General features: G+C 45.2%; 1 protein-coding gene across 1 annotated transcript in view; it reads right to left on the reverse strand.

Moving 5' to 3' along the window:
* Positions 1–23,973, reverse strand: part of ctnnd2b (catenin (cadherin-associated protein), delta 2b) — a gene marked incomplete at both ends in the record, with an annotated part of 47,987 nt that overhangs the window by 23,059 nt on the left and 955 nt on the right. Inside the window, 6 exon segments of the mRNA XM_080837319.1 lie at positions 1,014–1,157; positions 1,631–2,159; positions 2,662–2,834; positions 5,361–5,477; positions 6,383–6,417; positions 17,517–17,629. Coding sequence (XP_080693445.1) covers positions 1,014–1,157; positions 1,631–2,159; positions 2,662–2,834; positions 5,361–5,477; positions 6,383–6,417; positions 17,517–17,629 — 1,111 coding nt within the window.

Consider the following 23,973-nt stretch of genomic DNA (forward strand, 5'->3'; position numbering starts at 1 on the left):
ACACACACACGTGCACACACATACACACACGTCCACACACACAAATAGGTAAAATCACAGTGAGAGGAGATATATGGCAGATCGACCGCGGCATGACGGAACGTGATGAGAGTGAAAAGGAGAGGGAACAAGAGGGAACAAGAGAGTAGTCATTAAGAGGTCTGGTTCTCTCACTCACGTGGACTGCATAGGCTTTTACGCAAGTAAAACTCAATGGAACACAAACGACGTGCTGAAAACAATTAGCAACTTGTCACTACCATTACCGTTCAATACGCTATTTTGCTGAGACAGCAACTCATTTGAGATTAAATGCTTACCGTTTCAATTTTGTGGAGAGAATTATCTTATCAAACATGAAGCAAATGCTCTAAAGCACGCAGCTAAAAGGATTTGCACACTTGAGACTGTAAAATCAAGATAAGCTAAATAGCCTAGTAATACACTTGATGCATTGACTAGTGTTTGTATTGTGTAGCCAACTGAATGCACTGACTACTGTTTGTATTGGGTAACCTACTGAATGCACTGTAAGGGAACAGAACAGAAACAAACAGCTTTGTATTCTATACAAAGAAAGAAAGAAAGAAAGAAATAAGCAACATGACATACAATGAACATCTGAGTGGTTTTGTGCAGAGCAGCATGGCTCAAAGGCATTCATGACACTTACACACTACATGCAACTGTGAATTAAAGCAGATGATGACCAGAACAGCTCTGTCTAAAATGCAGCTAAAGGCAGGCTGGTCCTGTTCTCACAGGACACCCACACAGAGAAAAAAAAAGGAAGGCAGAAAAGGCAGAAAAACAACAAACAGAAAAACTAAAAAGGAGAGGAAGAGACAGCAAGTCCAGCAGATAAGCTATGATCCAGATCCAGTAGACAGAGAGAGAGAGAGAGAGGCAGCGAGAGAGAGAGAGAGAGAGAGAGAGAGAGAGAGAGAGGCAGCGAGAGAGAGAGAGAGAGAGAGAGGCAGAGACGTTCTTTCTTTCTCCTGTCCGGGCCTCACCTTGGCTCTGGCCGAAATTCCTTAGGGAGGGCTTCTGGTAGACCCTGTCCTCGTAGATGGGGTCGATGTGGTGCTCAGGGGACTGCAGAGGACGCAGCTCGGAGCCCAGGTGGCTGTGCTGGCTGCTGTACGAGCCCCTGGATCCTGTTCATTACAAGGACAACTCAACATTACCCAAAATGACAACTCACCTATGCCCAGAGGCCACTCAGTGCCCCAGAACAGCCTGACAAAGTAACATTTACAGGTAGATCATGGGGAAGGGCACTGCTAACTCCTCATCTTATGCATACACTTGCAACAAGACAGAGCCTTATCCAATTATCATAACAGCGTCTACACTGCTGCCACCTTATCATTCTGCTATATTTGAATCTGGTTTGATGCAGAGAGGAAAAGAAAGATTAAGCTGAGGTTCTTCTTGGGCCCTTATACACAATGAATCTAGTGCACTAGTGCATTGCCTACTCCACTGCTGTGCCTGCCAATGAGCTTCCCAATTTTCTCAGACACATCAAATTTGCGCTCTCCTTTCTCTTAAATACTGCACTTCTGTAATTACTGACACTGTGAGAGACAACTGTTGGCAAGATATTCCATAGCCCGGAGGCACTGACCTGCCAGGCTACCAGGTCTCTGTAGTGTGGCGTTGGCGTACAGCTCGTGGGAGACCTTGTACTGATCCGAGTGCAGCATGCGTTTGGTGGGCGACAGCGTGGCGTAGTTGCCCACGGAGCTGAGCTGGTGGAGGGGGGACGTGCCTCCGATGTTGCCCTGGCCCAACCCAGAGGCCATGTGCAAGGGGGAGGAGCCCGAGCCTCCGGCCGCCATGTTGATGGGGGAGCTGGTGCTGTAGGACTTGGCCAGGCGGCTGGGGGACTGCTTGGGCGAGCTGACCCGCTGCAGGGTGGCGTAGCTGGGCATGTCGGAGATAGAGCCCAGCCTCTGGAGCTTGGAGGGGGAGCCCAGCGTCTGCATGGAGAGAGGGGAGCTCACGCGCTGCGCGGGCAGCGTGGCGCAGGAGTAGTAGGGCGAGGGCTGCTGCTGGCCGTCAGGCATGTGGAACGCGCTGGCATGGCTCGGCGCAAAGGAGTCACGGGACTGGGACTCGCCAGCGACTAGGTGGGCAGCGCGGCTAGACGTCACCTGAGGAGCGCAGAAAACAGAGGCAGCTTTAGAAAAGGAGCCAAAACACACCGTGGCTCAAAACTAAACTAGGGCAGGGGGTGGGGGCGCGAATGTCAACATTTAATGTTGTAGTTTAATGGCACTGTTTACTACGTTATTCAGATAATAGGAGACACTTCTTCAGCTACATGTATATACAGTGTCTTCATGTGCCATTTGCCAAGCAGAACATATACCTTGTCCACACAAAAAGGGCTAAATGGTAGCACGTGTGTGTTGATTTGACAGAGAAATATGACAAGACACACACACACACACAATATGATGATTGCTAACATGGCATGATGACACAGAACACACACACAGACATGTCCTCAGATATGTTAAAATGTAAGAATTCAAATCGATCGCTAGTTCCATCTAGAGCTGTGGAGGGCCACATTAGCTCAGTTGGAGCTCATTGTCAGAGCCCCACACTGGGTAATTGAACATCTAGCGGCTGGTGTTACGGTGGGTCCACCTGGTTATAGCTGTGCACGGCACTTCCCACCTGCCCACCGCGGGGCGGAGCCTGAGAGCCCGACAGGTCGCTCAGGGCCAAGGTCTGGTTGCTGTGGTAACTCGTCGGGTATGGATAATGTCCTTCTTGACTGGAGTTCAGCTGCAGTGCACTCTGGGATAAAACGCCTGATCCTGTAACAGAAGAAAGGACGGGTTGAGAAACGTGACGGAAAGAAGGACGGGTTGAGAAACGTGACGAAAAGAAGGACGGGTTTAGACAACGAGATAAAAACGGCCCAGACTTGAGGCCGATCCACTCACTCACTCGAGCACGCTCTTCTACGCCTGTCCCCCTTCTCTATCTCTACTTAGACTCCCTCTTTGCTGCATTTGTATCACCCTTTGCTATGATATATTTATTTGGCTCACTCTCGCTCTCGTTACCTGCCCTTCCTGTCTTGTTCTCCCGCGCGGGTTATCATCACATATCTTTATCACGCTCTCCAAGGCGGCATTTCCCACTTCCTCTCTCTCTCTCTCTCTCTCTGCCGGTCTCTTCCCGTCCAGAGTGGGGAGATAGAGAGGTCATGCATAATTTAGCAGCCAAAGCTGAGCATCTCTGAACACTCGCTGCAGAATGGGGTCAGTGAGAGATGAAACCAGACACGGTTTCGGGAAGAGAGAGAGAGCGTTCACAGCTCCCCTCCAACAGTGCCATGTACTTTGAGTGTTGCGCGTCGGAAGTACAAGACAAACGTCATCAAAAATTTGTCATTAGGAGCACTTTCAGATTCAGCGATGCAGTCCACTGCACTGTTTTGTATGTGATGTAGGCCGATGTAAGCAATAGCTTTGCAAACGTAACTCAATCATGTAGGCTCATTTCCTAGCAGCTCAGCCAGGGTGAATGTAAGTGATCGTGAAACGACACTTGGCTGCAGTGTGACGGAGGAGGGTTCACATCCAGACGACCTCATTTTGTAACACTACCACTCAGCAGTGTGAACGTGTGAGTCTGTGAGACAACCTTTCTTTGTCTATATTCACACCTGCGTCTGGGAATGTTCTGAAAAGCTGGAGAATAAGCAGAATGCCAAAGACATACTTTTGCACAACAACACCGCACAAGGGGGGGCGGCGGAGGACGTTGGGGTTGCACCTATTCTATAAGCAGAGGAAAACAGAGGAAATAAAAGAAGAGAAAAAAAGAAAACAACCCTCTTTTTGAAGACATTTACAGTTTGAGCCGCCTCTTGTTATAAATACATAATCATTTCTAATGCTGCTGCCTCCTCCTCCGGGCCGACTGAGATATATCTCTGACACAAAGAGTCCATTTGCAGTGTGCACTTCTGTCAGATGGAGTAGCCCTTGAGAAAATATCTCCGTCATGGTGGTTGGCCACTGAGTGTGCCATATAAATGCATGGAGTGTGTGTGAGTGTATGTGTGTGTGTGTGTGTGTGTGTTAGTGTTAGTGTGAGTGTGTGTGTGTGTGTGTGTGTGTGTGTGTGTGTGTGTGTTAGTGTTAGTGTGTGTGTGTGTGTTAGTGTGAGTGTGTAAGTGTGTGTGTGTGTGTGTGTGGGTGTGTGTGTGTAAGTGTGTGTGTGTGTGTGTGTGTGTCTGAGTGTGTGTGTGTTAGTGCGTGTGTCTGTGGGGAAAGGTTCATCCCTGTGCTCCACGACCTGCATTTCAGATCAGAGGAGCTAAATATTTCATCAAGATGCTATTTTTATCACTGGGATGAAGAGTGCTGCTGTATCAAACGCATCAAAGGGCTTTAAAGTGTTCATTACTGTTGTAGTCTCGAAATACGATCAGCCTTAAAAGAGTTCATAGACACGCTAAATTAGCTATTTAAGGGCTTATCTGCATGGGAAATCGATGTACAATCAACCAAGTTAATATATGCAAACAAAAGCTGACTCTCAAGGAGGGGGAACACTGGAGCAGAGCTTAAAGGAACAATCCAAGAGTGAGGACAGGCCTGCAGGTCAGCCATTTTCCTCTTCACTGTATCTCATTTTCTTTCTGCACAGTTTTTCTAGAAAAAATGTAACGTCGTGAACTGGATGCGAGCTGCGATGATCTACCTCTCAGCTCTCTTGCAGATCATGTAGCACACGTCAAGATCCTTTCAAATTTCAAAGTGGAAACGAACATGATTTTCTCGCTTCAGGGAAACAGCTTGACATTTCCATCCTCTTCTGAGCCTGTGCTACTTTTTTTTTCCTCAAAAAGAAAGAATAACAAGCCTTCTGCCAAGTATTCATTACCGGAGTGAGAAGCACTACTTCACGACGGAGCACACACTCTTTAGAGTGGCATAGCGGGCAGATGCCCTCCACCTCTCTGTGTCAGTTGAACACCACCGCAGCAGAACATAGGAAATTGAAATGCAAAGCGTCGTCAGTTTGTATGAAATAAGCACCTGCACATCTCCGCAGCAAGCACTTCAATTGGGCACAATTCAACCCGCTCGGTGGTTTTCATTTTTCATCCGTCTTTGACAGCTTAAGTGATTACAATGCCTTAAGTGATTCAAATCAGCAGCTCAGTGTGTTTCTGTCTCCTTCATCCTCACCCTCTGTCTAAAATACTAGGGTTAGTATTCAGGGGCTAATATCCCAAGCTAGTCTTTGCAAAAGGGCTAAGGCTTATGTGTAGGGGGGAGGCAGCTAGCTGCTCAGCACCGTGCACCCGGCAGAGAGTCTCTTACGTTCTCCGGCGGACAGTTCCTGAGAGTCCAGAATTCCTGACTCTTGAAGGGATCTGATGCAGGAATCTACAAGCTCCAGGCCGGTCGTCAGCTCCTCTTCTATATCCTTCTGTCCGTCTGCAAAAGGACACGAGAACAAAAAACAATCACAAGGCAGGATTAGCGGTCGCTATCCCTCCAGAACAAGCACACACTCATAATTATCGGGCAGAGCTGATGGTGAGGGAAGAAGACGGGAAAAAAAAAGAAGAAAAAAAAAAAGGGGGGGGGGGGGGGGGGGTGGGGGTGGTGACGGTAATTGCTGTAGCAACCTTTTCTGAGCTACGTCGCCATGGCTGCAGCACTGCACCCGCTTGTCTGGCAGAGCTGGTGGCTGGAGGCATTTTGATCATGGGCAAAGCTGGCAGGGGATAAGTCCTTACACAAGCGGTTTAGGACCAATTAACCTCTGTCCAGGCTAACACACATCCAGCTTAAAGGACACTAGCACTGGGTGGCAGGGCACAGACACCCAAACCCCACAGAGGTAACCATTTCATTATCACCACCAGTTTGATTTGCACACTGGCTGCAGCTCGAAATGCTACCGCCCCTGTGAACACTTGCATTAATATTCTTATGAAATATTAATGGGTGGCATTCTGCTCCCCTCCCCTCCGTGTTTGATCTTGAGGTAACAGTTTGCTGTAACACAATTAATACCACACAGAACTGTTCCTATTTCATAGTGACAAACAGTGAGCTGTTGTCATGGCGACCTGACAGATGATGACAGCTGTCACGCTGCTGCCTGGCAGTAGGGCACAGCACTCTTCTTATTCCTCTCTGTGATGTGAGAGCCCTGAATCACTGGACTGCTAAGCCCCAAGTACTCCGCTAATCAGGTGAGATGGAATTCCAAAGCCAGTAATTTGCATCAAATTGGATTTTTTTGTCCCATTTCATCTTTCAGCATGAATTCCCGTCAGGTGTAAGCTATCGGGGTAAATTAAACTCTTAACATCAGAGTATGGATGAAGTACCTTGATTATTCCAGCGAAACTTCTCATCTGCTGAACTGCAAATGAAGACACAAGAAAGAAGTCAGTTAGTAAAAGAGATATATCGCATGACAGGAAACACATCTCATAATGAAATCATCCAACATGAAACAAAAGAGTCACGCAGAGAAAATGGCACAGTGACAGAGGGGGTGGCAGGGGGAAGACAGTGGGGAGCTTGACAGCCGGAGTACAATTGGCTGCGTGGTGCGCCTCGCGTGACTGCAGGGGTCTCTCTCCAACGCGGTGTCATCTGTCAGAGGGCTGGTGCTCCGAACACAGGCCACTTCCTCGTTCAGAGATCACACATGCCACCCATCCAGGAAGGGGGGGGGGGGGGGGCAATCACCAAAACACAGCATCATATGAGGCCCCTCTGTGACGTTTAACCATACGTTCAACATCCATGCCAAACGGCACGGGTAATTGAACAGGCCATAGACACATGGAACTATCTGGCATTCAACTACAGCATATGAGCCATGATGGAAGGGTAACGACAACGGCAACGACACAGCCTCACTTTAAGACTGAGGAGAGAGTGCTTTAGTTCCGTGGTTCGTTGTAAGAGATTATCGTTTCTCTCTGGGAACAAATCGGATCTCGTAGGCAAACTGGTGATCTTATTTTTTTAGTTGAGCAGGCCTTTCTACAGTCGCGCACTGAGGACAATTCAAGCGACTGGAGTCCCACAGAGGAGTCTAGGCTGGTCAGGCAACGTTTGTCTCTGGGTGGAGAATGGCCATTCTAAATGCAACTTAATCCAGGATGGGGATTAATCCCTGTCTGGGAAACAGTCCCATCAAACAAAACCATATCATTTGATCTCCAGTAAAATCCCAATTTCTGTTTGATTCAGCAGCGGGTAATGTTTACTGGGATGTAATTAATGTCGAACCGAAATACTGAGTTAATTACCTTTAAGAACTATTTGTAGTAATAATATGTAAATGAATGAATAACATTGAAGTTAACTGACTTAATTATTAAGGCAGCTTTAAAAAGGATTCATACATGAATTGTCTATCCATTTTCTTCCTGACGTTAAAGGAAATTAAAACTCTTTTGAGGGACCAAGCCTCAGCTTCTCAATGTCTTGCTCTGCCACTCCTCTCACAGAAGGGCATCTTTTCTACCCACTTATCCCACAGTACTAAATCCTGCCTCTCTGACTTATGAGTGAACTATGGCAGACACCATATGCCAACCTACTGTTAAACCTGTGCCATTAAAGCCTTCATGAATCATTCAGCGTATTTGCCTCTCAGTCATCAAGCTAACAAAGCAACTGTTACACCATTGATCCTGTCACAGCTGTGAAACACTAGCAATGTCACAACTTTAAATGAAAATCACTCTCTTCCCATCTCATTGTGAATCAATGTGAAAGCAACTCCATTCCGAAGCACACAAACAACAGCAAGGATAATTGTGGATTACACAGGGATAGGAGTTCATGTGGAATATCGAGCTTCCCATTTGGGGATCAATGGGAGGATTCAACAGCATAGAAGTGCACCTCATGCCAAGCAGGAGCCCCGGACTCTCATCGGAGCCTTTAAATGGTCATTCATTCACCCCCCTTTTCCCACAAAGCAACAGCTGCTTAGTCACTGTCTTGATTATCTTGTACTCTCTCTCTCTCTCTCTCTCTCTCTCTCTCCCTCTCTCTCTCTCTCTCTCTCTCTCTCTCTCTCTCCTCTCTCTCTCTCTCTCTCTCTCTCTCTCTCTCTCCCTCTCTCTCTCTCTCTCTCTCTCTCTCTCTCTCTCTCTCTCTCTCTCTCTCTCTCTCTCTCTCTCTCTCTGCCCCCGAGTCCCCTCAACGTGTGTGTGAGGAGTCATATTGTGAGGCTGTCTGTGTGCTGCATGGGGGTGACGAATTGCCAGAGAAAACAAAACGCCACACGTTAATAGGGCCACTGCTCTCCCCTCCAGAAGCCCCATTCATCACCTCTTTTCCGGGGCACAATAGATGAGACAGGCCCCTCATAGCCCTCACACTGAGGGACAGCAGCACCTGGGACTGGAGGGGCTCTCCGACTCAGTAATAAGCCCAGCCAAGTGAAACAGCAGGGCTGTAAAATAACCATCAACAGATTGATCTCATTTCCAGTCAGTGATTGCCGTGCCCACACACACAAAAAATGAACCATTTTAAGTTATGCAGGCTAAGTTCAAGAAGGCAATTTGTGTGGTTACCCAAATGAAAGTAGACGCCGATACAAATTACTGTGTAGTGCTCGGAGGTCACAGCCGTAATGAGTCCCATATGCACGCTACACGATGTAAATATAAAACATGAATACCTACAATTTCCCATTCATCAGCCCAGTTACGGTCTGGGTGACAGATGATTCATTCCACTGAGGTTCACAGGTTTCGTGTCCAAAAGCAGACACAAACGAGCCAATGCAATGACTGCGAACTTTGGTTAAAATGATTCCCCATTGATTCAGTGGATAATGAACTCCTTTACAATAGGATGACAGATGGGCTGATTAACTTGTGTGTCTATAGCACTGTGTGGTCAACAGTTAATCGCTCTTCTTTAAAGAGCCCTCTTAATAAATCACAACATCAGACAGTTTGTGTGGCCAGCCAAACGAAACAACACAAAACAAAACGAGCCATCCATCTGTTTTTGTTCGTCTTTATTTAGACGTAGTATTCCTCCGAAGCAGGTCAGTGATCACACCAGTCCTCCGCATGCAGGCTCCTCCACCTCCTGTCAGTTGCGGCTGTGTGCAGGCTTGCAGTCTGTGGGCTTTGAGCTCAGTCAGCGGCGGCTTTGGAGAGGCAGGCTGAGCCCCCCCCAGAGGAAACCTGCCACGCTCACCTCCCCCCCGCCTCCAACTGAGCTGACACTGTGCACCGCCCAACTCCAGGGATTCATCGTGGGGGGAAGCAGAAGTTAGTGGCGCAGCGATGCTGTTAGAGTGCAATGTGTTTATCACAGGCCTTGACACATACAGCAGTGCCACACAAGGATGCCGCAAGTGATAACCAGGAGATTTGCTAATTCGGTCACGATGAGCAACTGGGCCTCACGATTCCCTTCAGGCTCCGATGTCTGATGTCATCTAGATTATTCTATGCACAGAGGAACTCTACGTGGATTTCATGGAGCTACATTACTTAGAATTCTTTTGCACACTTCACTAGATTGATAAACCACGTGAGAACAGATGAATTATTAATCTGCTATCCAACCATGGAGAAGGGCCCTATCTTCAAAATACTGTTGCTGTGTTATTAATGAGTACAGACTACAGGACCACAAAATTGAATGTTTTCATGTTGAACTTCAACTTTGTTTCCTTTCGACCAGTCCGTTTTGACTTCTGTATGTTTGACACTGATTAGACTGGTGCCTGAGATCGTGTAAGAAGGGCATAGCGTCATACACGTTCCTCCAATGACGACGCGTCAACTTTAGGATATGACACAAGGGGGCAACTACACACATAAACACACACACGCACACATACCATACTTGTTCCAACTGACATGCATATGTCCTAATGTGGACCCTACTGGGACACATTTGAAATCATGGCTTTGCTCTTACACTGTGTGAAAGTAGTGATGTAAGAGTGTAGTCTTTTTTATCCACACATCCATTAATAATCACGTTAAGGAGACCCTTCATGCTGCCTTCACTGAGACGGCATACTGATGCCCCAGTGTGTCCTTTTCCATAGCAGTCCGGCGTTCCAGAATCAGAGGTGTGACATTTAACATAGCATCTAGCTCCATTTATAAAGCCGGCGTTCCACACACCTTGGAAGTCGGATATTTCGGAATAACTCGGAAAATTGCAGTAGAACGCCACTTGGAGACATAGTTGCCTCAGAAACTCAGAGGAAAACTATCCCCGGCTTCAGAGAGGAGCGTCATTTAATCAATTTGACATTCTTAACAAAATGGCAATGAACCTAAAAAAGCCTGACAGAAACATTGACTATATCAAAGGTTAAAAATACATTAAGAGGCAGTGTGTAAAAAAAGAACAAGAAAAATGTTTACTTAAATATTGATAGCCAGCAGAAAGATGAGTCATCACCACATTATGGTGTTTACATATTGCTGTCAAAAACAGTGATGTGTGAACTGAGTGTCGTTGGGGCTCTTGCAAGCTGTGAACTCAAAAAGCTGTCACTAAAGCAAAGTTGGTGTGCATCATGTACAACATGCTTATGCTTATCATGTCGGCTTTGTGCTTTCTGACGACACAGTGGTCTTGCTTCGTTTTGGTAAGCTGCTGCGTCACACCCCTGCTCCGCCATGCCGGCTCTCCCATTTACACAGACGTCGTTCCAGCAGTGTCTACCACTGCTGCCGACTTAGAGTCGGAACAACCCTCCATTCCGCCTCCGTACCTCTTATACAGAACGACGAGGCGGAATGACTGCAATATTCCCGCCTTTAAAACGCTGCCTCTATGTTTGTTGATGCTGCGTCGTGTAGAGTGTGTGTGTGTGTGTGTGTGTGTGTGTGTGTCAGAGAGCGAGAGAGAAGAGTGAAAAAGTGAATGTGAATGTGTTGTATGACAGGCTAGAACAAAGCTGAGAGCACTCTTTGTTCTCCTGCAAATGCATGTGAAAGGCCTGAGTGGTGACGGCAGAGGCACTGCACTGCTGGAGGTCACAGCATCTCAGACAAAAGACCCTGAGACACATGTCAATAGAAAGGACCCGCGGAGGCACACCACCAGAAATAGCCCTCTGCATCTCTATTGGGCAAAAATCATTTGGGTTTTGTCAAAGACCTGCTCCAAAAATGGGGACACGAGGAGAGGGAGCGTGAATAAAAAATCGTGCTGGATCTTTTTATTTATTTAGCACTTAGCACTGCTCATGTGATTAAAAGAGCATGGTGTACCTTTGAGGTTTACCGTCAAACTCTATAGAGGCAGTACAGACACACAGCATGAGAGCTTTTCTCTCTCTGCTGTATGAAACTCACGGCCTGGGCTACACTCCACTGGCAGCCTTCTGAAGTCCTGAATGTCTGTGGTGGTTTGGTGTCCATGTCAGCATGTGAAACGGATCTATGTAATGGTTCTAATGAGCGTCGACCAGGAGCACTCGTGCGTACAAAGTGATGGGCCACCCATCAAAGGCTCAGCGCCAAACTAGAATTATGATTGGGGCACTGTGTGTGTGTGTGTGTGTGTGTGTGTGTGTGTGTGTGTGTGTGTGTGTGTGTGTGTGTGTGTGTGTGTGTGTGTGTGTGTGTGTGAGAGAGCTTTCCAGAAAGCATGCCAGTTTAATGTACGATTAACTAGTCGATTAGGTTCATCTCGCTTTGAAAAAAGCTACATCTTATGCAATAAGAATAGAAGACTCATAACTGCGACAAAGAAAAAAATATTAAATACATACAGAATCCTCCAATATGCAGACAGATACTTTTTATGCCGTTGTTATGCTATTCTGCGCTGCAGTGGAATGTTAAGAGCTTGTAGGGCGACGTGTTAGCGTTAGCATTAGCATTGCCTCCCTATGCTGAGCATTACTGTGCAAGCCAGCAGGCATGTGCATGTGTGCATAGTAGTCCTTGAAATGGTGAGTGAATGACACTCCAGGTGATTCATATGTAAAGCTGTCAGACTGTGGTCCTGTTTTGTTCCTCCTTGGCCAATGTTTCACGCCAAAACACTTTGCATGTCAACAAAGCCGCACGGCATGTTGGGATATTGCTATGCAAACTAACCAGCAGCATTTACACACACACACAAAAACACACACACACACACACACACACACACACATAGAGCATGCTTGGCGAATGAGTGTGCGCTACAAAATGGTATCAATCCAACGCTCTGAATTAACAATCAATATTAAGGCACTCTAGGGGAGGATAGATTTGTAGCCATTTTCTCCTGCAGAGGGTCTTGTCTGAAAGGAGAAAATGTGTGGATGATCTCATTTGGGAGGGGCTGCGAGATGGCCAGGAGCACAATATGAAAGAGGTGTGGCCAAATCATCATCATCATCATCATCATCATCACATGCACAGGACCATATTCAGTGCATCATGTATACAGCGCACAACGTACACAGGCATTTAAAGTCTCATGTGTATCATCCTGTGGAGTACAGTAATGCTGCCAGAATGTGTTTGGACATAACAAAATCGAAAAATATACCACATGTCACAGGATATGTGATAACTGTGAACAGGTTTTCACACAGGCACAGACACACAGGCTGTCGTGGGGACCACACCCAGCCAGGGCACAGATAAACGTGAACCATGGGCTAAAATCTCACTGCCTTATAAGAAGATACTTCACAAACATCCAAAGTGATGAATGAAGAGCCATCCAGTCTTTATCTGGTCTAAGTAAGTCAGAGCACTGAGCTGGCCCATCTGAATCCACACATCTCTAGCCTGCATTCAGCAGCACCTCTCAGGACTACGCTTAGACTTTACAGAGGTGAAGCTGGAGTCATTCAACCGCCCAATGTGCTGTCAGCCTGTCAGTCTAAAGAGTGGCCCCTAAAGAGGGAACAGGGAAGAGGGAGAGAGGAGAGAACAGGGGAGCTAGAGGAACAGAAAGAGAGAGGGAGGGACAAAGAGAGAGAGAGAGAGAGACAGAGAGAGAGAGAGAGGGAAAGAGAGAGAGAGAAGTAAAGAGAGAGGCTTTCATCTCCTTTTAAGCCTGACAGATTGGCTGCAAAATCAATATGCTCAGTCCTCTTCTTACTGTACTGGGAGACAGTTGGTATGAGTCAGCCAACACACCAGACAACCTTAATAAGCCTTATATCCTGTCGAATCAGAGAAGTGTTGTCTGAGTATACACGATCTGGGGTATGTGAGCAGACGGGGTGGCTTTTAAAGGGCTTATTGCCCACTGCATCCATTCCAGGCCCTGAGGTTTGGCAGTCTTTAACCCTGCCACTCCTCTGGATCAATAGCAATGGATTCCCTGGGACTGGCTTTTGTCATCTACAACAACGGCAATTTGACTTTCTCATGAGTAGCAAAATAAACTGTTGATTTATGTGTGTGCGTATGTGCATATGTATGTGTGCGTATGTGCATATGTACTGTATGTGTGTGTATGTGCAAATGTATGTGTGTGTATGTGCATATGTACTGTATGTGTGTGTTTGTGCATATGAATGTGTGCGTATGTGCATATGTACTGTATGTGTGTGTATGTGTGTATGTACTGTATGTGTGTGTTTGTGCATATGAATGTGTGCGTATGTGCATATGTACTGTATGTGTGTGTATGTGCGTATGTATGTGTGTGTATGTGCATATGTACTGTATGTGTGTGTATGTGCATATGTATGTGTGTGTATGTGCATATGTACTGTATGTGTGTGTATGTGCGTATGTATGTGTGTGTATGTGCATATGTACTGTATGTGTGTGTATGTGCATATGTATGTGTGTGTATGTGCATATGTACTGTATGTGTGTGTATGTGTGTATGTACTGTATGTGTGTGTTTGTGCATATGAATGTGTGCGTATGTGCATATGTACTGTATGTGTGTGTATGTGCGTATGTATGTGTGTGTATGTGCATATGTACTGTATGTGTGTGTATGTGCATATGTATGTGTGTGTATGTGCATATGTACTGTATGTGTGTGTATGTGCGTATGTATGTGTGTGTATGTGCATATGTACTGTATGTGTGTGTATGTGCATATGTATGTGTGTGTATGTGCGTATGTACTGTATGTGTGTGTATGTGCGTATGTATGTGTTCGTGTGTATGCATACTGATGTATAGGTGTGTGTGTATGCATACTGATGTATAGGTGTGTGTTTATGCATATAATGCCAGGCTAGAGAGGGAGTGTGTGTGTGTGTGTTGTGTGCATGAATATGAATGAATACAATCATGCAGGGAATTCATAGGAACTCCTCCATGATCTATTGTCCTCCAATGTTAAGATTGCTGAATGTTTTTACATTGATCTTTTTTTTCCAAACGACTCATTTTAATGTTACCCATACGTCTTCTACAACCACAAGTCAAAAGTTATCTCCCTCTGAAGTGCCCTCCAAAAACTGTATCCCTACCTTTGTGTCATTCATGCTAGGTAGTTTTCTATGTTGGGTCTTGAGACTTTCACAGTAGTGCTATTTCATGTCAAACTGTTTTAGCGAAACCTTCAAACGCCCTTCTGTATTTTCTCATTGGCTGTATCAGCATTGAAGATACAATGCTTCCATTTGCGACACATTGATTTCAGAGCAATTCATAAACAGTGCTTTGGCATCAGCTCTTTGGGTAATGTTTCATAGTGATAAGGGGATGAATGATTTCTCTGTGGGGAAGAACCAACAACCCCTTTTCAATCTTTTTGGATCCAAAGCAATCTGTTTCTCTGAGAGAGAGTGCAAATTCACTAATAACACAGTTTGAGATTATACTTAAATCCACCTCTGAATTACGTAAAATGGCGTCTAAAAACGTCGAAAGACATCTAAATACACAGTCAGCAAAAGCAACAAAAATGCCTCTTCACTGTCCAAATGCAATTGTGGATAGTCAAATCGCGACTGTAGCCCACAGAACAATATAGCATGGAGGCCCCCACGGGAGCCTGGAAGACTAATCTGGCAGAGAAACAGTCGAACAGCTTTGGCTTAATTCTCCCTCGCTGTGCTCGGCAGACAGCATTTAGCGCAACAACCCTACACAACAGGAAGAGGCTCCGAAGAGACAGTCTGCGCTTAACACTCTCGGCCGTGAGTCAGTGGAGGCGCCCCGAGCAGCAGATGTTTGGGCCGGGGTAGACTCCAGGCCTTTCTGCAATGAGCAATATGAGGACAGGCCCACAGACATGTGCACAAGTGTGTTAAGCACATGCTCTACGCAGCCTAGCTACAATGTCCACTACTGCCAGCTCAGAGACATGATGAAGAGCACTAAACACTAAATCAGCATTTTCTTATAATGCTTCGAACTCTCATCTTGGTATCAGATAACGGATATTCATACTCATTTTCAAGTTGAAGAATATTCCCCTCGGAACAAATACTCCTCCCTGTTTCTGCTGTAATTACACCCCCTTTCTGTCCTGGTAGCGAAACGGGGAGTTTTTCAGAGGGGAAAAACTTGAGAAATCAATCTCTGGAATTGGCCTTCGTTTTTCAGGCAAGGGTGGGATCAATGTGCGAGAGAAAGGAGGGAATTAATGGGTCTGTTTGTAGCCGCTGAAGGTGTTGATGAGGTGCTGTGGGGCCCTGAGTGCCTGCTCGTCTGCCCGCCCAGACAAAAGGTGAGAGCGGCGAACTCACTCACTGCCTGAGGCAACAGGCGTGGGAAGCACTCCATCCCACCCCAAAGGGACGGAGAGCAGAGCAGAGCCTTAGAAGCAGACAGGTAGATGGGGGGGCTCTAATGTATAGAGGTAAAGAGATAAAACAACGCAAGCACTTCAATCACCTCGGCCTGCATAAACAGACGGGATAGAGACTGAGGCAGCATTGGTTTCGAGTACTTAGCGCAACGTTAGAGAGCAAGGGATAGAGACTGAGGCAAAACTAGTGTTGAGTACTGAGCATATCATTAGAAAGCACGGGATAGAGACTGAGGTAAAACTAGTGTTGAGTACTGAGCATATCATTAGAAAGCACGGGATAGAGACTGAGACAAAACTAGTGTTGAGTACTGAGCATATTATTAGAAAGCACGGGATAGAGACTGAGACAAAACTAGTGTTGAGAACTGGGCGCATCGTTAGAGAGTGCGAGATGGAGACTGAGGCACAACTAGTGTTGAGTACTGAGCATATCATTGGAAAGCACGGGATAGAGACTGAGGCACAACTAGTGTTGAGTACTGGGCGCATCGTTAGAGAGTACAGAGAGCCGTATATTTCGGAGCCACACTGAGACGCCACCCTGAGTCTTGTGGCGAGGGCTAAGATGACGGGGTGTTGTTCTGAGGAGGCCTAGACATAAGCTACAGTGCAGCACAATATGTCTTCCTAGACGGTTGACCTGCTCTGACTCATTAAGATGCAGGGCCCCCCCCCCACCCCAAACTTGCTTTTCCATCAGACCCCTCCTTTTCACATTCTGAGGGGTCTGCCTTCAGCAGGGGAAGACGCAGCGCTGGGGTCTGGGAGTGCATTCTCCCTGGTGGCCATCAAGCTGGCCCTGGTAATTAACAAGAGCAGCAGAGGTCACGGGAGCTGTTTGTGTCTGGTCTCCAGAGAGGAATTAGTACGGTGTTAAACCACCGAGACCAAACCTGCGTCATAACCCATGCTACACCAGTCTTCTAGTCTTCTGCAGCCCAGTCAAATGCCTTGCTGAAGGCTGAGAACGTATTAAAAGCAGTGAGCTTGAGCGGACTATTGCATTGCCAGAATATGTAATTAAAAAGAACTAACTGCTGTGGTTATTTTAATAACACAATACATCAAAAATACAGTTTTGTCCGATTTTAATTAGGCATAACATTTCTACAGCCAAACAGCTACAGAAGTTGCAAAATCAGTAGGATTTATCCGGTCTACATGAATATGCTGATTAAAGGGTCAAGTGGTTAATTACATGAAAACATGGACCATTTCAGACAACCTAATCTTTTGTTTGCAATTTGAATCAGATGAGGTTTACAAAGAAAAAAAGTATAATTAGTTTGAGAAATATTAGCTTTCTTTAGTAAAAATGTATTTAGAATGTCTCAAACAAAGTGCACATTGCTTATATAATTACAATGATATACTACAGACACCAGAGAAGCTAATCATTTGCCAATGTTCAACTGCCATTGACAACTCCAATAGGCTTTAGAGATGTTTGTTTAACTTCAGCCTATAGAATTATCATGTTTGAATTTGTCCTCGCCGATTAGGGTATCTAGTTAGGCATTCATGAATGCTTCATTTTACATTTAGCAAAGGAGAGAGGAGAAGAGAGACCCAAGGTGGACAAAGGTATGGAACAGACAGAATGAATAACACACATACACATACACATACACAGACTCACACACACACACACACACACACACACACACACACACACACACACACACACACACACACACACACACACACACACAGACACACACATCTGGTCATGTGAGAAGAGGAAGAGGAAGGCCTGCCGGGAGATACACCCACCTGATGCTGCTCATGCTGCCTGTCTCAGAGCCCAGCTTGCATCGCTCCAGCTGGGTGGCTACTATCTGTCGCTCGGCTTCCAGCTCCCGTGTGAGTCGCTCAAACTGCAGCTCCTGAAGGGGAAGAGGAAGAGAAGGCCGTTAAAGGGTGGGTGTGTGTGTGTGTGTGTGCGTGTGGGACGGTGGGTGCATGTGCCACCAGGGACGAGCTGTACCTGCACAGACACAATGTGTTTTTTGGCACGCGGGGATTCGCATTCCGCATCCATTAGCATACCCCCGTCTCATCTTACTCGTCTCGTTTCAGCTATTCTTCAAGGTTAAGGTTTGAGTCTAATGTCACGTTTTAGAGAGTGGGACTTGGCTGAGAGTTTTCCATATGCCGCACATGGATGACAACTGAGGTATCGTCAGAGCTAGCCAAGTGGAAATACTCATATCCTCTCTTGGTTTCAATGACTGATTTTGCAACCCTTAAGCCCATTTAACTGGCTGTTTGTTAAAACAATTACTACATTTATGAACTCTTAAGAAACATATGTATGGTATTACATCCTTACGAATGCAAAAAATAGACAGCCACACACACACACACAAGTTGAAACAAATGTCTATCTCATTGTCTATACCTACAGACCCTGACGAAGCCCTATCAGAGAGAGCGGGGGGGCAGGCTGCTCTGCACTTCCCCACAGGATGACATACTTCAGGGCTGCCATTTTTTTTAATGCAGCCTCAGTGAGTGTCCAGCCGAACAGAGACCGCAGAATGCGCGCTGACGGCCGCAGGCAAAAGCAGTCAAAGCAAAGCTGCCACTTCCTTTGTGACAAGACTGAAATGAGTTCACTTAGCCACAAGGTCACAGAACCTCCCTGGAGCAGTTGAAACCGAAGGGACCGCTCCAGAATGCATCACCTGCTATTTTGGGCCAGATCCCAGATGAGAGCCACATAAATGCCCATTCACCATGCCGAAGAATGCCCCACACACAACTGCAGGGTACCGGGAAAAGGAAAGAACTAAATGCAGCGATGGACTTCACCACAGGCAGTTACCAGAGTGTGATGCCTGTTTTACCTCATTTTATCTCACTGGGATGTTTTCTGCATTGCATGGTCTATTATTGCTAGAGTGCTGTTGAGTCATACACACAGACAATGTAGTAATGAGGTAAATAAGTTCTTTGGTAGACATCTTGGTCTAGTGGAACTATGCTAGAATGCCCTATTGGCTAGAATCATCACACATTTTTGTTTTAAACAAACAATAAAGCAGTCTGAGCCTGTTACAAAGGGAGAGCACTTTCAAAAGAAGGGAGAGTCTGCGAAGTCTGGGAGTGTGGTAAAACAAAATCGACAAAATCCCACCCTGCTTTATCTCAAAGCTCAGAAAACACAAGAGATAATCCATTAAATCTGTGTTTGATCCACAAACAACAATCTGCCACAACAAAATACAAACCCAAAAACCCCTACTCTATTTCCCCCCAATTCTGTTGGTGGAAAAACAGCCCTGAGAGCAAAAGAGCAAAACACCTGTTGCATGGCATGAGAAAGCAAGACAAGCAACAAATAAATAAATAAAATAAATAACCCTTACCGGCACATGTACCATGCTCCAGAGAATGCATGTTTGAATGAGTAATCCACAGTTTGCCACACATCAACAACCTTCAGCAGCGTGCGTGGCCATTGTGTCTTATTACGAAAAAGTCATTAGAGAAACTGCGAGGCCAGTAGTGACTGCCTTCCAGCCGGGAAGAATAGGAGTTCAGTCAGGCACAAAGGTCGCCATGGCAACAGAGAATTTAGAACCCCTTTGGCATTATTTATGCAACATTGCATCACAAAAGGTCCCTCCCACCAGCTCGCTTGCCAAATCCCGCTGCCCTCCAATCACTTCTCTGCTTGCTCCTCTTTCCTCTCCTCCATTCCCGACACCATCTGCGCCCCCCCACTGAAGAGGGAGAGGGGAGAGGGGGGGAGGGGCTCATTGAAAGGCTTGGAGAGTGGCTGGGGGGAATCAGAAGTGCTTTTTTTGGAGGGGACTGTGGTTAGGAGTATAGATGCACCCTGTCTTTCAGTTTGGCGCTATGCTAGCTGCTCCTCCTCGCTCTCTCTCCCTCTCGCGCTCATTCTCCAGGGAAGCTAAGTGAGCGCTATGCCTCAGTGGCACACTATAGGCGAGCTCATTCAGCTGGGACTAGGCCACACACTCTCACAGGCGATACAGGAGTGGGGTTAAATATAGCGTGCTGCACAGCACACAGAGGTAACGCATAGATAGACAGAGAGAGAGAGAGAGAGAGAGAGAGAGAGAGAGAGAGAGAGAAGTGAGAGAAGGGAGACAGACAGGTTTAAACAGAACGTCACGTGCAGCTTTCACTGTCTGTGCCCATTGTGTTGAGTGAGGTGATGTCAGCTTTTTTTCATCCTGGCATCTCCCCATATCGTATCACTGGCACAGAATCCCCTCCCCCAACCCCCCAACCCCCCATTCCCCCATTCCCCCACCCCATAAACACAAATTCACATGCTGCAAAACAAACAGACAGCAGCAGCAACCTTAGGGACAACACCACAACAATATGCTTAACACCTAAAGCGCTAACTGCCTCGGTGCCCAGATGGGCATTTCACAGGCATTTAACGATAGGGGCGATTGCAAGCACTGCCAAAGACCAGTGTCCGTTAGTTGTGGAGCACTACTTAACAATCAGGAAAATGGTGCTGCTCTTGAATAATCATGGCCTCAAGTCAAAATAGACAGCCCTTGTCGACATCTGACCTTTCAAATGCTTTCAGATCATGTATGCTAACTCCTAGACTTCTAGCTTCCTTAGTCCTCTTGTGGAGTGCATTATGCTGTTTGAATATTCACAAAAGAGACACCATGAAAGAAATCTAATAGCTGATGAAAAACAGCCACAGCTATGAGGCTGAATACTTGTTTGTGAACATTGAAATGCAAATCCTACACAATTAGTCAACTTGCCAACTGAAGAACCAATCAATCAATTAGGCTACTACACATGCTACTAGAAAACTTTTTAAAGAAAATATACATGCATGTAGAAATTATTTTAATATACGTGATTTAACAATGAAGTTAGACCAATTAAGGGAAGAAATGAATGGCTAAGGGACAGAAAATTAGATTTTGCCGCTTCAGATACTGGCTGCAGTCTTCTGGTCTAACAGTCTAATTATGCCCTGTGGAGGGAGACTGACATTTCACTTTTTTCCTTTTTTCAGAGGGGACCATTTGATGACAAAATGTCACCCTGGCATGCCTTAAAAGTTTCCCTTAGGAATATTTAACTGTATCATTTTCGACATTCTGAAATGAATTAAATGGCCTTATGTAAAAGTTGACAAGACACTGGTCTCCAACACTTATTGGGAAATGCCCGAAATACTGAAAGCAGGTATTTACCCCAAGTAAAATGGAGTGGATTCAAATAAGAATTAAAAGACCTTGAAGTGTGGGGTTATTTACTCGTTGGGCAAAAATTGTGAAGGAGAACAAATGTAATTGCAGGAGTAGAGTTCATCAGCCAAAATATGGCTTGTCAGACTCGGTATAAGTGTAAGCATTGTAAATCTTTTAATTCTACTGCTAATTTGTTTTTATTTATTTAAAAAAGTTAATGTCTACCACAATAAACAGGGACTTAACTGTGTGACCTTTAAATTAAATATATTACAAAAAACACTCTTCAATTGAAGGATGCCTCTGATCTTAAATCTAATTCATAAACTAGCAGCCAGTATGTCTGTTCTAAAATCCACAACAAAAACAAGACATTCATCCATGTTATGACCCTTTATAATCCCCATGACTGTTAATGGATTTGAACTTCTGACACCAACAAACAAACCCCCGGATCAACAGTCATCTTAACACACTGCAGGACACACAAATAACTTTGCTCCCTGTTACACTGTAGTAGAGGTCGACCGATATATCGGTCGGCCGATGTATCGGGCCGATATTTGTCATTTTTTAATCTATTTTTTTCCTTGAAGTAACAACACATGAAAATATAAAATGTGACCGATTCAAGTTTTACAAAGAATTCTCCCTTCCCCCCTCCCCCCTCCCACGGCCCAGACAGCAACCCTTAAATAAAGACAAATCATAGTCTGTACACATACATATATGTATATACATTGAAGAAAAGAATAACTAATAATAATAACAAAAATAATAAATAATACATTAAAAAAAGGGGGGGGGGGGTTCTCTGGATTCCTAGATTATGGATGTTTGTAAGTATTAGGCTGTGTGTGTGTGTGTGTGTGTACGGGGGCACGGACTTCAGATACTAGTAGGGGAGTAAAATTGTGTGCATCTACTTATTATTAGTGTGACGCTTTAGCATGCAAATTAATGGGAAAACTTTTAGATATCGGCCCTAAAAATCGGCCAAAAAAAATCGGCAGCCCATATCGGCTATCGGTTAACCCTGACCTTTAAGTATCAGCATCGGCATCGGTTATAGAAAAACCCATATCGGTCGACCTCTACACTGTAGCATATTACTACATACACTGTGGATTCTGTCATAGACCGCACATCAAAACCTGAATGGATCAGTTCATTGACTAAACTCCTTTCACCTGGGCAAAAAAATGCTGACATTTGCCACCTCAAACTTCAAACTGTCCTTACTGAGCTACTTCTTGAGTGAGGCATGAATATGTGTAACTGTGCTACATCATATCACAGCCATTAAAGGTACGCATTACATGTGCACAGCAAAGAGAGGAGGGGCTGCCAACAGATTCACAAGCGTTGCTTGCAACATAAAACTTTTCCAACAGCCTTCATTTCAAATGAAGCCCATTATGAACTCTATTCTGTCAATCTACTTGGAGTTGTCAGTTTAAAAAAAAACTTTCAGTATTCTGGCAGATTGAATGAATTCTCTGATTTACTTTCAGCGCTCAACAGAAAATGTAATAGGGATCGACTAAAACTTAAAGCTCCTGTCAATGACTGCTTGCTTACCTTTATTAATTTAGAAGCTCCATAGAGAACACTGAGCGTAATTACAGTAACACCTGGCTCTGCAGTGGGAGTATAACGTTCTTTGAGAGAAAAGATGTTTTATTGTCAATGATAATGCTATGATCACTAATGCACTAGTCATTTCAACAGATGCTATTGAATAGTTGTCTTGTTTCATTCAAGCGGAAAGAAAAGACCTCTGTGTCAAATTGTCATCTGGGATTTAATCTTTTGCTCAGGTGAAAGTGAAAGCAATAGCATAATGAGGGCAGCCTCGCCAAGACCACAGGGGACAATATGCACTGCACATGTGCGCATCTCAAATGATCAAAAACTGAAGGTGACGCAGACATGCCACACATACGGTGCATGATAAGCACGGTGAGCGAATATTTATTTTAAAAGCTAAACTGGTAAACTGGGTAAAGGATGACTACTACTTTTGCTAGTAAAACTGCTTTACTGTCTGGGTCATGATAGGTCATTGTGGTTAGTTACCTGTTGTGGGGTTAACACTATCTCGAAGATTACAGTGTGTCCTATTCTTTCAGTTATGCTAAATATGCTATGGCTTACTCATATGGCATGGTGATGATGTTTACATGCTGGACATACTGATGGAGTAAATGATTTGTCTTGAATGAAAGGAGATGTTGTATATGAACAATATTTCACTAAATACGGGGAGCTGTGTCTTTGTGACAGAGATATCTAAGAGACATAGGACAGTTGTCATTTGTTCTCAGGGCCAACAATATACCATTTAAGATAGCTAAGGCCAACTTAAAAATCTAACATTATGTAGAACATGTAGTACATGTAGAATGGCAAGCCTTCTTGATGGGCCTCGTTCAGATCATTAACCTGAACATTGCCATCTAGTGGTGGACTGAGGCTGGACACAGTAGAGGACAGGTGCAGAGGTAGAGAAACAGCACCAGAGAACACAACACAACCTCAAGAAATTAGACCCTAAAAAAAAACGTAACTGAGCTAACAATGATGTAGTAATCTTCACGTCACACAATCATTCAGCAACAAGTTATGCAATCACTAAAAGCAGTGAAACCTTGATCCGTGGCAAATATATAATATATATAATACATAATTGAACATATTAAATAAATAATCCTGAAAACTGAAAGGTGGAGTGCTTTCCAAACGTGGAAGTGTGCCGGTAGGCCCAGGGTCAGAGCCTTCCGTCACCACGACGATAAGTGGAGGGGGCGGTTGCGTTGTCCTCTACTGAAAGGCATCGTGAAGAGAGATGGCAGGCATTTTTTTTATTTATATCCCAACCCTCTCAGATAGGCACACTATTAGGCTGGCCTACGGCCTCCCATGGCTGTGGCCTACTTTAAGACTCGTTTTGTAGATTTCCAGCCCTGAGAGCTTGTCTTTTTTCCCTCTATCCCATGGATGAAAGCGAGTGATGAGCGCCAGCG

The sequence above is a fragment of the Sprattus sprattus genome (assembly GCF_963457725.1).
Source record: "Sprattus sprattus genome assembly, chromosome: 4".
Lineage (NCBI taxonomy): Eukaryota > Metazoa > Chordata > Actinopteri > Clupeiformes > Clupeidae > Sprattus > Sprattus sprattus.